The sequence below is a fragment of the Asterias rubens genome, chromosome 1, assembly GCF_902459465.1.
Source record: "Asterias rubens chromosome 1, eAstRub1.3, whole genome shotgun sequence".
NCBI classification, from domain to species: Eukaryota; Metazoa; Echinodermata; class Asteroidea; order Forcipulatida; family Asteriidae; genus Asterias; species Asterias rubens.
The window spans coordinates 33,549,460-33,565,505 of NC_047062.1; the positions used below are offsets into that span (position 1 = coordinate 33,549,460).

Sequence of the window (16,046 nt, forward strand, 5' to 3'; positions counted from 1 at the left end):
TTGCCTATGTTTTGGATACAGTGGAAATCAGATATACAAATCATTTCTTTGCCTCTCAGTTGCCCTTTCCCAACCCCCAAATATTTGAGTCAGGCACCGAGGCCAGTCAATGGTTTGGAGACTTTTGTGAAAGGGAAACTACTGATAAGTCTATAATTGCACTTGAACAAAGAAAAAAATGAAGCTTGAGGATTTGTTGACAAAGGATCTATTAATGAAAGCTGTCAAGCACTCACTAGGGAAGCACATTATGGTGGCGCAACTGGCTGCCAAACTATACCAGAAACACAGGAACAAGCCCCTCACTTTCACTGTGAGTGTTCTGGGTTCTATTACATGTGTTACAAACAAACAAGACCTACAGCTGTAGGCACCTTCCAGAGGATTAAGCAAAAGTGCCTTGCTCATCAAAAGGAAATGCCACAATCGGGATTTGCACCCAGTTGTAAGTGGTTCGTACATCTTGACATATTTTCTCTCAAAGCCTAGTGTCATCAACCTTCCCTAAAATCTCTTCTACATGTACATTTCAAATTAAAGGTATATTAGTTTACCTGTTGATGGAGAAGACATCGTTGAATCTGGAGGCTTGGCTGTATTCCCATCATACATCTACTTCTGAAGAGGCAGACTTCATCTGACAACGGTGTGTCTATGGCTAGCCTAAATGGAAACAAAATATAAACAATACTCTGTGAACACAGTGTGTCTTATCCGAGCAGATAAGAGCACCAGACTCAAGCTCTTTAGCTTCTGTTCAGCAGAGTGTGGGTTTGAATCCCAGTTTTGAAACTTGTGTTCGTAAGCAAGACACTCAACTAGAATTGCATCCACCCAGGAGTAAATGGGTACCTGTGAGGGCAGAGATGGCTCTTGTGATTGATTTAGCGCAGTAGCGCATCTTTGTTGCACAGGCTGCATACTCCGGAGGGAGCTGAGATGGTTCAAAGAATGAATTGAAAGGCCCAGTGACTAGGGTGAATAATGTTGGAGCGCTTTGAGAAGCCCTTCCTGCTTGAAAAGTGTAATATGAAAACTGCTTAATAGTATTATTCAAAATAGAGTTAAGGAAACATTAAGTTCAATTCATAAGGGGTTGGTTCATCAACGTACTTGTTTCTGGATGAAGGTGGGGGTCTCAGGAGAATGTCTGGTAGCCTCAACATCTTTTTCATCATCGGATGAACCGTCCTCGCTGTCTCCCAGACCGTCCAGATCTTTAATCTTGGCTGGTAGCCTCCTCAATCTCATCGTCTTTTTCATCATCGGATGAACCTTCCTCGCTGTCTCCCAGACCATCCAGATCTTTAAGTTTAGCCGACCTTTGAGAGCTCTGCATCATCTGCTGATAGGCCTTGGTTTCTGTAAGAGAAACAAGTTTTTTGATTGGTGTTACCAGAGTGAGGCGATTCTGAACAAGCGGAGCATACAGCAGATTGTAAAGTGAAATAAATAAGGCACTAGTCTTAACAGTGTAAACTTTACACTTTGCAATTTGGACTAGTAACCTTTTTCTGCTAAGCAAGGTTATCTTCTGCTTATCAAGTTTTTTTGTGTCTGGTTTCTGTTAGAGAAACATTTTTCTTATTGCATTTGCCAGAGCTGCGATTATTCAACAAGTGGGGATACAGCCCCTTCTATGACACAATGACCCAATGTCATAAAGCTGCTAAGCAGAAACTCTTTCTGCTTGGCAAGATTTTTCTTCTGTTAAGCAAGTTTGTTTGTACCTACAAGATTTATATATTTGGGCCCTGGTGTGAGTGTGGGGACAGAACACCAGGGCTCAATTTTATGAATCTACTTAAATACAAAAAGTCGCTAAGAACAATAATGTTCAGTAGTTGTTCAGTAAAATGTTTAGTAATAGTTCTGCTTAAGCAGCTCTATAAAAATAGGCCCTTTTAAAATGCCCCATGCACATCTACTGACCTGAGCATTATACAGAAAATTATCACATACATTGTTTTATGGAGCTATGGTTAGTTACCTGTAAATGGACTGGAAAGGCTCATCAAAGAAACTGTCGTGACTAACTCGGTCAGTTTTAATCGTCGTCGCCAGTCCCTCCGAGATCTAGGCGTGGAACTGAAAATTCAAGGAATAGAATAAAAGGAAGTTTAGACTCCATTGCTATATACCACAGAACTATTCAATATGGCTGTGTCTGAATTGTTGGCTGTGCTACGGTTGTTGCATTGGGTGTTCAATGAATCAATGCATGTTAATCTAGTGATTCAGACATGTGTCTGAATTGTTAGCTGTGCTACGGTTGTTGCTTTGGTCCTTCAATGAATCAATGCATGTTAATCTAGTGATTCAGACATGTGTCTCAATTGTTGGCTGTGCTACGGTTGTTGCGTTGGGTGTTCAATGAATCAATGCATGTTAATCTAGTGATTCAGACATGTGTTTGAATTGTTGGCTGTGCTACAGTTGTTGCTTTGGTCCTTCAATGAATCAATGCATGTTATTCTAGTGATTCAGACATGTGTCTGAATTGTTGGCTGTGCTACGGTTGATGCTTTGGGCGTTCAATGAATCAATGCATGTTAATCTAGTGATTCAGACATGTGTCTGAATTGTTGGCTGTGCTACGGTTGTTGCGTTGGGTGTTCAATGAATCAATGCATGTTAATCTAGTGATTCAGACATGTGTTTGATTTGTTGGCTGTGCTACGGTTGTTGCTTTGGTCCTTCAATGAATCAATGCATGTTAATCTAGTGATTCAGACATGTGTCTGAATTGTTGGCTGTGCTACGGTTGTTGCTTTGGGCGTTCAATGAATCAATGCATGTTAATCTAGTGATTCAGACATGTGTTTGATTTGTTGGCTGTGCTACGGTTGTTGCTTTGGTCCTTCAATGAATCAATGCATGTTAATCTAGTGATTCAGACATGTGTCTGAATTGTTGGCTGTGCTACGGTTGTTGCATTGGGTGTTCAATGAATCAATGCATGTTAATCTAGTGATTCAGACATGTGTCTGAATTGTTAGCTGTGCTACGGTTGTTGCTTTGGTCCTTCAATGAATCAATGCATGTTAATCTAGTGATTCAGACATGTGTCTAAATTGTTGGCTGTGCTACGGTTGATGCTTTGGGCGTTCAATGAATCAATGCATGTTATTCTAGTGATTCAGACATGTGTCTGAATTGTTGGCTGTGCTACGGTTGTTGCGTTGGTTGTTCAATGAATCAATGCATGTTAATCTAGTGATTCAGACATGTGTTTGAATTGTTGGCTGTGCTACAGTTGTTGCTTTGGTCCTTCAATGAATCAATGCATGTTATTCTAGTGATTCAGACATGTGTCTGAATTGTTGGCTGTGCTACGGTTGTTGCGTTGGTTGTTCAATGAATCAATGCATGTTAATCTAGTGATTCAGACATGTGTTTGAATTGTTGGCTGTGCTACAGTTGTTGCTTTGGTCCTTCAATGAATCAATGCATGTTATTCTAGTGATTCAGACATGTGTCTGAATTGTTGGCTGTGCTACGGTTGATGCTTTGGGCGTTCAATGAATCAATGCATGTTAATCTAGTGATTCAGACATGTGTCTGAATTTTTGGCTGTGCTACGGTTGTTGCGTTGGGTGTTCAATGAATCAATGCATGTTAATCTAGTGATTCAGACATGTGTTTGATTTGTTGGCTGTGCTACGGTTGTTGCTTTGGTCCTTCAATGAATCAATGCATGTTAATCTAGTGATTCAGACATGTGTCTGAATTGTTGGCTGTGCTACGGTTGTTGCTTTGGGCGTTCAATGAATCAATGCATGTTAATCTAGTGATTCAGACATGTGTTTGATTTGTTGGCTGTGCTACGGTTGTTGCTTTGGTCCTTCAGTGAATCAATGCATGTTAATCTAGTGATTCAGACATGTGTCTGAATTGTTGGCTGTGCTACGGTTGTTGCTTTGGGCGTTCAATGAATCAATGCATGTTAATCTAGTGATTCAGACATGTGTTTGATTTGTTGGCTGTGCTACGGTTGTTGCTTTGGTCCTTCAATGAATCAATGCATGTTAATCTAGTGATTCAGACATGTGTCTGAATTGTTGGCTGTGCTACGGTTGTTGCTTTGGGCGTTCAATGAATCAATGCATGTTAATCTAGTGATTGAGACGTAAAACCATTAATTCAAACACTACCAATCGTATGAATTCATATGAAAAAGAATGATAGCATGTGGTGAATACAACTACAAAGTACACAGTCAACCCTCCTACTGTCTGACCATCAATGTTATTCATTGTGGTTTTGAATGATAAATAAACTATGCCAGCCTGCACACCGATATCATGTTGTGAATGCGTTTGTTCAGCACACAGTCAACCCCTGCTACTGTCTGACCATTCAATGTCATCCACATGGCAGACTGAAGCTTTTAGTTTAAGTTTTTTGTTTAGCTTTAGAAGTGTAGCCTTACCTAATGACTGAGTAGACGTCGTTGAATCCTAAGCTGGGCTATTCCCATCATGCATCTACTTCTGGAGAGGCAGACTTCATCTGACAATGGTGTGTCTGCGGCTAGCCTAAATGGGAGTTAAATATAAACAATGTTTGGTGAAAGGGAAACTACTGATTAGGTCAATGAGGCGCTTGAACAAAAAAAAAAAAAGGAAGCTGGAGGATTTTTTAACAAAGGGACTATAACGTACGCTTTCAAAGCACTCGCTACGGAAGCAAAGCATAGTTGCGCAACTGGCTGCCAAACCATACCAGAAACACAGGAACAAGCCCCTCACTTCCACTGAGAGTGTTCTAGGTTCTTTTACATGTGTTACAAACAAACAAGACCTACAGCTGTATGCACCTTCCAGAGGATGAAGCAAAAGTGCCTAGTGTCATCAACCTGTCTAAAATTTCTTCTCTTCTACATTCAAATTAAAGGTTTATAAATTTACCTGTTAATGGAGAAGCCATCATTGAATCCTAAGCTGGGTTGCATTCCCATCATGCATCTTCCTCTAGAGAGGTAGACTTCATCTGACAATGGTGTGTCTGTGGCTAGCCTAAATGAGAACAAAATAAAACAATATTCTGTGAAAGGGGTGTGTATTGGCAGAGGAGATAAGAGCACCGGACTCGAAATCTGATGTTTCTATTTAGCAGTAAGTGGGTTTGAGTCCCAGTCGTGATACTTGTGTCCCTGAGCAAGACACTTATCTATAATTGCTTCTCTCCATCCAGGAGTAAATTGGTACCTGTGAGGGCAGAGATGGTTCTTGTGATTGATTTAGCCGAGTAGCGCATATTTGTTGCACAGGCTGTATACTCCCCCAGGGATCTGAGATGGTTTAAAGATTGATTTAAGGCCCAGTGACCAGGGGTAATAATGTTGGAGCGCTTTGAGAAGCCCTTACCGTGTGACAGGCAAGGTATAAAGACTGATTATTATCGTTCAAAATATGAGTTAAAGGAACACCAAGTTCAATTCATCAGGGATATTGTTCATCAACCTACTTGGGTAAGTTTGTAATAATTTTTGGTCAAACAAAAAACTGGACTAGAGCGGGACTTGAAAATGTCTGTGCTACACCAACTGAGCGTTAGCCCTATATTGGTCGTCTCCACACTCCAGACTACTGTTTTTGTTTCTACTAGTCACTCTTGTCGATGATTTTGATACAGTGGAAATCAGATATATTCAAATGCCCAGTTTCCCTTTCCCAACCCCCAAATATTTGAGTTTGGCACCGAGGCCATTCATTTGTCCAGAGAGGTTTTTTTTCAAGGTATTTAAGGACATTGCAATTCCCTGAAAGATGGATGAAAGAGAAATTATCCTTGAATTTCAGCCAAAACCTGCTCTTCATTGAGATTTCATGGTGGTTTCACAGCATAGATTGTTCAGTCCAGAAACAAGAAAAACTTGAATTCATGCTCAAAGCCTATTATTATCAAACTATCCAAAATCTCTTGATCCATTTCAAATTGATGCTTTTCATCAATTTACCTGTTGATGGAGAAGACATCGTTGAATCCTAAGCTGGGCTGTATTCCCATCATGCATCTACTTCTAGAGAGGTAGACTTCATCTGACAATGGTGTGCCTGTAGCTAGCCTAAATAGGAAAGTATTATGATACAATATTTTGTGAAAGGGAAACTACTGATTAGGTCTATGCGGCACTTGAACAAAGAGAACAAAGGAAGCTGAAGGATTTGTTGACAAAGAAACTATTATGTGAGCACAAACCTTCACAGAAACACAAGAACGAGCCCCCACTTTCACTGCTAGTGTTCTGAGTTCTTTTACATGTGTTACAAACAAACAAGACCTACAGCCCTATGCACCTTCCAGAGGATGAAGCAAAAGTGCCTTGCTCATCAAAAGGAAAAGTCACAATCGGGATTTGAACCAAGTGGTAAGTGGTTAGGTCATGTTGACATACTTTCTCAAAACCTAGTGTCATCAACCTTCCCTAAAATCTCTTTTACATTTCAAATTAAAGATTTAGAATTTACCTGTTGATGGAGAAGACATTGAATCTTGAAGATGGCCTGTATTCCCATCATGCATCTACTTCTGGAGAGGTAGACTTCATCTGACAATGGTGTATCCGCGGCTGGCCTACAATGGGAATAAAATATAAACAATATTTTGTGAAAGGGAAACTACTGATTAGGTCTATAAGGCGATTAAACAAAGAGAAAAAAGGAAGCTGGAGGATTTGTTGACAAAGGAACTATTATATGAGCTTTCAAAGAACTCACTAGGGAAGCACATTATGGTGGCGCAACTTGCTGCCAAACTATACCAGAAACACAGGAACAAGCCCCTCACTTTCACTGTGAGTGTTCTGGGTTCTTTTACATGTTTACAAACAAACAAGACCTACAGCTACATGCACCTTCCAGAGGATGAAGCAAAAGTGCCTCACTCATCAAAAGGAAATGTCACAACCGAAATTGGAACCCAGTGATAAGAGGTTGAAAATAACGTTAAGTTCATGTAATGGTTCGGACTTTGATACCAACACCACAAGTTACTAACCACTGAAATTAATCAAGACAAGAACATCAAATCAAGTTATGAAATTGGTTTATGATTAAATAAGGCATCAGTCGAGCCCACTGCATCATTTTAAAACATTGGACTTACCCCTTGACGGTTTTTCAATTTTTGGGCCCCTTTTTGAAGTGTAAATATTTCCCTAAATAAGGCTTATATCTAGGATTAAGTTGCATAAGAAGGTAGTAGAGCCTACCGCATCATTTTAGAGCATAAAATAACCACTCAAAATTTTGCAAAAAATTGACAAAATGCCTGGACTTACCCCTTAAGTTTTTTGGGGCCCTTTTTTACAAGTTTCAATTTTTCCCTAAATAAAGCTTATATCTAGGTTCAAATTGTATAAAAAGGCATCAGTAAAACCTACTGCATCATTTAAGAGCATAAAATCAAAACTCAAAATTTTGCCAACAATTGACCAAATACCTGGACTTACCCCTTGATGTTTTTTCAATTTTGGGCCCTTTTTCCTTACCGTAGATAAAGCTTATATCTAGGTTCAAGTTGCATAAGTTTTTCCCCAACCAATTCTGTAATGTTCCAGTAAAGTGTTTCTATAATTTTATCAAAGCCTAGTATTATCAAACTCTCCCCAATCTGTAAATGCATCTCATATTAAAAGTGATTTATAAACTAACCTGTTAATGGAGAAGATATCATTGAGTCTTGACTGCATTCACATCAGGCATCTACTTTGGAGAGGTAACGTCTGACAATAGCGTGTCTGTGGCCAGCCTAAATAGTAATACAAACAAAATAAAAACGGTGTTTACCGATATACAAATGTGTGTCAGCACTGAATACTTTTTCCGAGTTCTGTGAAAGAAATCACAGGCATATTAACCAGGTGGGATACGAACCACAACCCTGCAATTCTAGAGCAGTGTCATACCAACTAAACCACCAAGATTGCCCGGTAGCTAGAGTTCTAGAGGCGATTCGAATCCTATGTTTTGGCAGTGGGTACTGCAACAATTTAATAGATGTTAAACGTGCATCAGGGATAAAGAAAATTAATTTTGGTTTTTAATTTTGGTTTTCAACTCAATGAAGGGAAAAGTTTCCGTATGGCGCCACCACTTTTTTATTCGATATAAAATAATATACATTATTTACCTGATTGATATATCCCTTTTTGTAAAAATGAGTGAAAAAGTGGTGGCGCCATACGGAAAGTTATCCCAATGAAGAAATTCAGCTCCTCAAATGCTCACATTTAATAAAGAATAAATCTATTCGCATTGTAGAGAAGGTTCATACCAAGGATGTCAGTGCAGTGTAACTAAGACTTGTGTGTCATACCGACCAAGTGCCGGGGTTTGGACACACTTCCCGGCAGCGCACTCCTCCGCGGGCACCCGCTCCACAAGTTCGGAGTTTGGAGTTTGACAACGGGGTCCAATTTACCCCCATGTATCTTCAAATTCTCTAAGTGAAATTAGTATAAAATAAAATCAGCATTACCACACTTTAATAAGCAACTCACCATTACAGTTTTGTGGAAGTTGTGCCATCAGAACTATGTAAAAAACTTGAATTATTTGAGAACAAGTCATCGGCATCTTTTGACGCAGTCAGTATGTCTTTAAAAATGGCGGCTCAATCTGCTCTTGTGTCATGTGATCTTCCCCTTGCAAAGGGCCGGCCGGGCTTTCACAAACAAATTTGCATAACAAGATAAAGGCGTTCTGATTGGACAACTCATTATTGGTCGCCTACAACTTTTGTTTCTTCTGAAGTTATTTTTACCCCTAATAAACAATATTTAAAAGAACACTTACAACAACAAATAAATAAGCACATAAATAAATAAATATATAAAAAAATAGAGCGCAACTGATCTGAAAAGTATTGATAAAACAAACCACGTGATCTAAAGCCTTGGATTTCAGAAACTCATTTGCATGAAAATTTGCATAATAAATTAAAGTCCACCTCACTACTACAATGGTTTAAGTATCCTTTTAAGTATCATGTTGTTGTAATATGTTTGTGGGAATAAGAATAATATAAGTGTTTAAATTCAAAAACTTTAAATCGTTATAAGTCACGTTACAAAGGGGGTGCATGGTCACAGGGTGGGGGCACCCCCCCCCTCAGTTATGCCCCCTCCCCCTCCCAACTGATGTCCCTGGTCTCTGCCCCCACTACCACTGGCGCAATCTGTTGTCTTGTGTCATGTGATCTCGCAAGGGCTTTCACAAACAAATTTGCATAAAAAAATAAAGGCGATCTCATTGGATTTGTTTTTTCTTTGGGGGTGGGGTATAGGCAGATCCAGAGTATAATAAAGGGGGGGGGGGGGGCAACTTGCATATGATGCCATTGAAGAATGCCAGCTTTCATTGACATAATCAATTTAAAGCTAATTTATGTACTTGACAAGGATTGTAAATCCCTACACTCTTCTGAAGACAGTCAATTGATATCAGTTACACAAGTCATTTTCATGTTTTTTATTTTATTTTATCACAAAGTTGTCACAATTAAAAGTTGAAATCCACTAAAAAAAGATATCAAGTGTTAACCCCAATCTCATGTTAATCTCAAACTACAAGTACAGTTTCTAAACTAAATCAAAACCAGAAGTTAGTTATTCTTACGCAATTTAAAACATAAACCTTAGAAATCAGATTCATCTGATACACGAATACATGAACATCAATATCACCTTCTTCATTTATAGAATTCATTGGTGTTTTATATTGATGCACTTTGTGAGATCTTATTAGAAATAGTGAAATTTGGATGTCACTGAATGTTCATACTGAAAATCCATTATTCGATTTGAGAGCAAAGTAATTAATCAACTCAAACGTGTGAAATATCAAAGAAGCCATGCATTTGAGTAATTTACAAAAAGCGCACTGAAAATTATTTGGTCTCTGCAACACTACATTAAAACATTGACATGGATATGTCTAAGTTTCCACTGTACCCCCCCCCCTGCTCCCAGTGTAACTTTGTCTTTTTTGTATTACTTTACTATGTACATAATTTCAAATAAAGTAAGTGCCGACTATATGTACTCATAACACCAGCTTGTTCCATTTCAAAGTTGTAACCCTTTTCATTAGTAAAATTAAAACAATATTATTCCGATGTCATTAGGTCTGTCAACAATCGAGGTTCAAGCTCCATTGGAGTGCACAATTAATTGACTAGTTCATCAAAATCATCTTGGATATTAAAAACCACTATATTTGAAATAAATCAAATTTTTGCGACTAAGTAACGGCATAAACCAGTTTCATTTAGTTGTTGAACACTAAGTGTCTTACAAAGTGTCACTTATTAACCTTCAATGAACAAAACTGTAAGTTTAAATCAAAGTCAGAAGGTTCTTACCAATAACTAATTTGATGTTAAAGGTTGCAGATATTTCAAAAGAAAACATGCTTATCACAAAGTAAATATACCTTAACATGAGGCAATATTGACAATCATTTCAAAAAGATGCAGCGTCTCTAATAAAACATGTCCTGTTCTGATCTACAATCATGAAACAAACACAAATTCATCAAAAGATACGACTAATTACATCTAAAACCACACAATAATAACATTTGCAACAATTATAAAAACAGTTCATGCCAAATCAAGTATCAGTTTTCTCAAAGTCTCAGACAAAAGACAGACTTATTATTACAATATTTCAATTATTGTTTGATCATTACTTATGAAGCTTTACTGCCTTACTCACAATCCAAACTATATCTAACCTGATGTTATAGATACCCGGGAGTAGAAATGTTTGGTAAATTATTTCCACAAATTCTTTGTCCCATTTGAAACAAATTATCTTGAGCCGTTTTCTCCCCAGACTAACTCTAGGGCATCATATAAAGGCATTTACAAAGTAAAACAGAAAAAGACCTACTCATTAAGTAACAAATATAGGACAAATTGTTTGCATGAAATAAAAACACAATAATTACTTTACAGACATGTTGACCATCGTCAAACTGAAAATAAAACTAGAGTTAAATCTATGATGTGTTTATGATAAAAAAAATTATCAAAACATTCTCAAATTGTAAAGTTATAGAATAAAAATGCAGTAGAAATGTGTAACCCCATAAATCCAGCTTGTATTCTACAGATCAGAGCTAAAACATTTTATCTATAGGATTTATTTCCTATTTCATTTAGTTACTTCACATGATTCAATCTAATATTTCTAAATAAAGAAATAGATTGTTAAATGGTCTTCAATATGTAATATTGCCTGACCTTATAAATGCTGTACCAGAACAAGTTATGAATCAAAACATTTTAAAACAAAGAGAACAGTTTCAAAACTACTTATCTTATTGAATTAGTAGAGCAAACATGATCGATATGGGATTTTACACATTTATCAAAAATACATCACAATTGATTATCTGTCCAGAAGTTTAGTAAAATATATTCTTTCTGGTAATGATGGATTACATGTTTGAATAGTTATGAAACTGAATAAAGTCTATGTTCTTTAAAGTGAGCTGTCATGTGTATAATTTGAGCTATTGCAATAAAAGGTAATGAGTTGGCGTAAATAACTTGCTGTATGAAGATAAAACCTGGTACTGCTTGTAGAATCTAAAGGCAAATATTAATACGGAATACGTCTTCATCTTGTCTATATACACAACTACCAAATCAATCAAATTATTATTGATTTATGTAAATGGTTTCTTAACTCTACAACAATAAATCTAGCTAGGACTAAAATATCTAAAAACTAAGAAAATTAAAAAGTTGACAGTGTTTTGGTTTCTTTCTATAAATCAAGTTAATTTACCATTGTACATGATTATATTCCATGTAAATTCTATATACATGTACAAGGAGTTGGGCGTTGAGTGATTTAGATTTTGCTATTTGTTTTTGGCAAGAATAATGGTACAAAAACAACCGGTTTAGACAATATTTATTGTCATCATTACAGGTCATTGACATCGGAGTCAAGATATTTTTTATTTATCCCAAACCGAATCCAACTACAGACATTTATTGGTGCTGAGTAACTGTTAGTTGGTGAAATGAGGTAAAATGAGGCCCTTGGACTAGGGATCAAGTATGTTTACCTTTTCATTTGTTTTTGCAAACGTCTTTAAGAAAAAGGTTTCCCCATTTTTCTACTATCTTCAATGAATTGGATCTCTGCATGGTAATTTATTTCCTATTTTGCAAGTTCCATTATTATCTTATAAACGGCAGCATTAATGAAAAGATTTTTTTCAGCATGTTTGAAATCATTCCCTCCTTTGTGATGTTATATGCTTTAAAAATAATTAACAGAGTTGAAACCTTCCAGTTTTAGCAGAAGGTACAAGTTTGCAACAATAATATTCACAGTCTAAGAAAATTAGTTATTCTATCTAAATTACATCTATTAAAAAGCTTGGCAATGTTAATTTGTACAAATCTCAAGTTTGTAAAAATAACAAACTCAACAAACTGACTAAAAATACACAATTTAAAATGTGTCTAAAGTAATAAAAACTGTCCGCTGGTTGTCTTTTTTGTCATGACCTTGGCCCAACTTCACCAAGCTCATAAGCAGAAAATACTGCGTGACAAATTTCTTTGCTAAGCAAAAATTGAGTGCGACACCAGTAACAACAATGTTAACTTGATGTAATGTTGGCTGTTAACCCATTTTTGTTTAGCAAGTTTTTGTGCTTACAGGCTTTTCTGAAATTGTGCTTCTATACAGACATCCTTCTAGTGTTATCATTCCACTGTAGAGTAACTACATTCTCTGTAAATGCTGTTATTATGATTCACTGTTATCGGTCCATGCCACTGGATGAGAAATGCTGTGTAGAGTCTCTAGATGCTTTCTTGTAAGATGACTCGGGTGATAAGAATTGATAAGAATCTGATTGGTGTTGATTTTATTCATCAGCATCTTCCTCATCGTCATCATCATCCATAGAATCGTCACCGTCACCATCTTCATCATCATCATCATTATCATCTCCATCACTTCCAACTTGTGTACCTACAAAATCAAAACAGAATACAAATATACGTCAGTCAGGTTAGCTCAGTGGTTTCTGGCCCTGCCCGGTTCGAGTCCCGGACCAGAGCCTTGCATGGTGATTGGGGTTTTCAGTCCCTACCCAATCTACGTGCGTTTCCCTATAGGGGTTTCCCTACCACGTCTAAAATTTCTACATTATCTTCTCTATAAGAAGTTAGTGATATGTTTCCATTAGGATGCTTTGTCGACTATTACACTTCAGATTCAGATATGTCAACTTTCTGATTTGGTTTCAGAAACATAGCCTAAATAAATAAGTCATCAGGAGATCTTGAAGAGTCATTCATAAATACTTATCAATCATTCTAATTGGTCAAGAGGAGATCTTATGGCCATAATTAAATGCTTAGGGACATTGTGCAAAGTGTGTCAAAATATGTGTATTGGCACCGAAGCCTACACGGACAATAATTTACGCGTAACTAAACCCATTACAGTGCAAAAACTTAAATCCTATGGGTAACGTTTGAAGGGGGCACCAAGGCCAAGATCAGGGGTTGTTTTCACAAAGGGTTAAGACTAGTCTTATCTCGCGTTAGGACGAATAACTCGTCCTAACTTAGGCCAACCTTAAGTTTTAAAAGCTCTTAGGACTAGTCCCAAAATAGGACTATCTTTGTGAAATGGACCCAAGTGGCCATAGAGGCCATCTTCTGTGGCGTTCGTTAAATTCCAAGACTGAGGTAAGAATGATAAGAACTTACGGTTGGATTTAACAGTTCCATAATCCTTGAAGGAATAATCATCATTGTCTTCTTGGCTTGTATCTTGTTGTGATTCTCCCTTACATTGAATCAAGTAACGAAGACAGACTTGATTCTCCTTGTACACAACAAACTCATTGTAGTCTGATTGGTAACTATAACGATGGTATCGATTGGCGTGTCCAAGGTCACCAAGTGGAATGGAGGCTCCTAAAGTCAATGGAAAAGTATACAAAAAAATAATCATTATAATAATAATTAATTGTAGTGTGCCATATCTGTCAGAAGACACTCCAGCAGCCGATTTCACAAAACACTAGGATTAAACCTATCTCGAGTTAAGACGAGTAACCCGTCGTAACTTAAGGTGGGTTCAATGCGTCCTAGCATCTTTGGATACGGAACTGAACTCACCCCAAGTCTTAAGATTAATCCCAAGTTAGAATGGTGAAATCGTCCACTGGCACATAGAAAAAGAACTCTGCTAATGAGAGTACTTAAAGCTAAGACGGAACAAGTGAGATTTCAGGTTGTTTTTGAAGCTGATAAGAGTGTCCACTCGTCCGAGGTTCAGTGGGAAAGCATTCCAAAGAGATGGTCCAGCATGTGAAAAACAGAGTGAGGGATTTTGAGGAGCATGTTTGTAGAGTGAAGCCGTCTTGTAGAAACACCTGGCTGTATTGAATCTAAGATGCATTTAGGAGATGTACCATTTATTGAATGATTTTTTAATGCGATATCGCTTAACTCACAAGGCCGGACTTTAGCGGGCTACATTTAACTGATTTGGGTTGTCAACCCAAATCAACATGTCCCCAGGGGAACGTTGCCACCGATTCCTGGAGCTGAAACAGGGTTACCCCCTTCACATGAGAATGTAGGATGTAGGCATGGGTATCATTCACTAGGAGCCTGGCCTGTAGAGCAGAATGCACTGCCTTCCCAACATGTTATGAAGCATTTATGGTTAAGTGCCTTGCTCAAGAGCACAAGTGTCATGACCAGGTATCGAACCCACACTCTGCCGCTCTGTCTCGGGCCATGACAAGCCACAATAGAAACTCACCTGTAGGAAGATGTAAGTCTTGAGTTGTTTTGTATCTGTAATATCCTTTGCCTAGTGTGCTGTGGAAACCTTGATCAACAACTTTGTCTGGTTCCGATGGATTGACGGCCATTTTCCCCAAAGCCACCTGGATAATTCAACAAGATTTCATTTACATCAAAAATAGGATCAAGTAATTCACCCTGAATGATTGCATTCTAATTTTCCTTGGCCATAACTGTAACTATGGCTGGAATTTGGTCAGCTCGGACTTTACCTCCATTGAGCTGTATTATAACGAAATACATCCTCTGGATGCCATGTTATCCTTTCTTGCAACAAAGGGACAAAGACCTGGAATCAAGAACGAGCCAGGAACCATGCACGAAGGCAGAAGTTCCCAACTGCCAACTGTCTTCTCTATGTGGATAAAACAAAGCATTCCACAGGGGGTTCATGCTCTGATCATCAGATGTGACACGAAAATACAAATTGCATGTCACCCAAATTCAAGCAGGGAAAATATTAATAAAACTTGTGATTTCAACTGGTTAATCAAGTTGTACGACAAACAATTACTTGGCTTCCAACTTGGGGATTTTCACAATAGTGAGAAGAACTAAGACTTATAATCTTACCTCACACAAGAACTAAGACTTATAATCTTACCTCACACAAGAACTAAGACTTATAATCTTACCTCACACAAGAACTAAGACTTATAATCTTACCTCACACAAGAACTAAGACTTATAATCTTACCTCACACAAGAACATAAACTTCCTGTCTGATTTGGCAAAGTACTCGTCACAGTATGCAAGACTCTTAATGAAAGTATCGGATGTGTAGATTCCCTGTCAAAGACAAATAAAAGAAATGACAATATTAAATATATATTTTTTAATATTGGCTATAACTCATTCTAGCTTGCAAGGCCGAGGAAACCTTGAAGCAAATGTACTTGCTACCAGAAACACCAGGGTTAACCCCTACTCTTTCTTTACTTAATGTCCCATCTGAAGGCGAAGCATCTTGCTCAAGGACACAAGTGCCCAGCCCAAAACTCAAACCTACACTCTGCTCATCAGAAATACCACAGCTTGAGTCCATGACACATTTATTAGTGCAATGATGAGAAATATTTTCATAAGTTAAAGCAGAAACGTAAAAGGACCTGATAACAAGTCGCGACACTTATGTCCTTAAGCAAGACACTTTACCATTGCTTCGTCCTTTGTATTGGAC

The 16,046-nt window shown here is 37.7% G+C and overlaps 1 protein-coding gene and 1 long non-coding RNA gene across 2 annotated transcripts in view; both read right to left on the reverse strand.

Annotated features, from left to right (window-relative positions):
• Positions 1 to 1,118: 1,118 nt before the first annotated feature.
• On the reverse strand, positions 1,119 to 8,602 carry LOC117297474. Its single transcript, XR_004519890.1, has 8 exons — positions 8,507 to 8,602; positions 7,659 to 7,755; positions 6,474 to 6,579; positions 5,963 to 6,070; positions 4,911 to 5,018; positions 4,433 to 4,538; positions 1,991 to 2,088; positions 1,119 to 1,362 (listed from the first exon to the last, which is right to left on the reverse strand). It is a non-coding gene; the product is annotated as an uncharacterized LOC117297474 (long non-coding RNA).
• Positions 8,603 to 9,464: 862 nt separating this feature from the next.
• Positions 9,465 to 16,046, reverse strand: part of LOC117287897 (poly [ADP-ribose] polymerase tankyrase-like) — a 59,746-nt gene continuing 53,164 nt past the window's right edge. Inside the window, exons 47-50 of the mRNA XM_033768505.1 lie at positions 15,563 to 15,655; positions 14,822 to 14,948; positions 13,756 to 13,965; positions 9,465 to 13,009 (exon numbers count right to left, since the gene is read on the reverse strand). Of these exons, the coding sequence (XP_033624396.1) occupies positions 12,903 to 13,009; positions 13,756 to 13,965; positions 14,822 to 14,948; positions 15,563 to 15,655 (537 nt within the window). The 3' untranslated portion in view covers positions 9,465 to 12,902. The remainder of the gene's footprint in view (positions 13,010 to 13,755; positions 13,966 to 14,821; positions 14,949 to 15,562; positions 15,656 to 16,046) is intronic.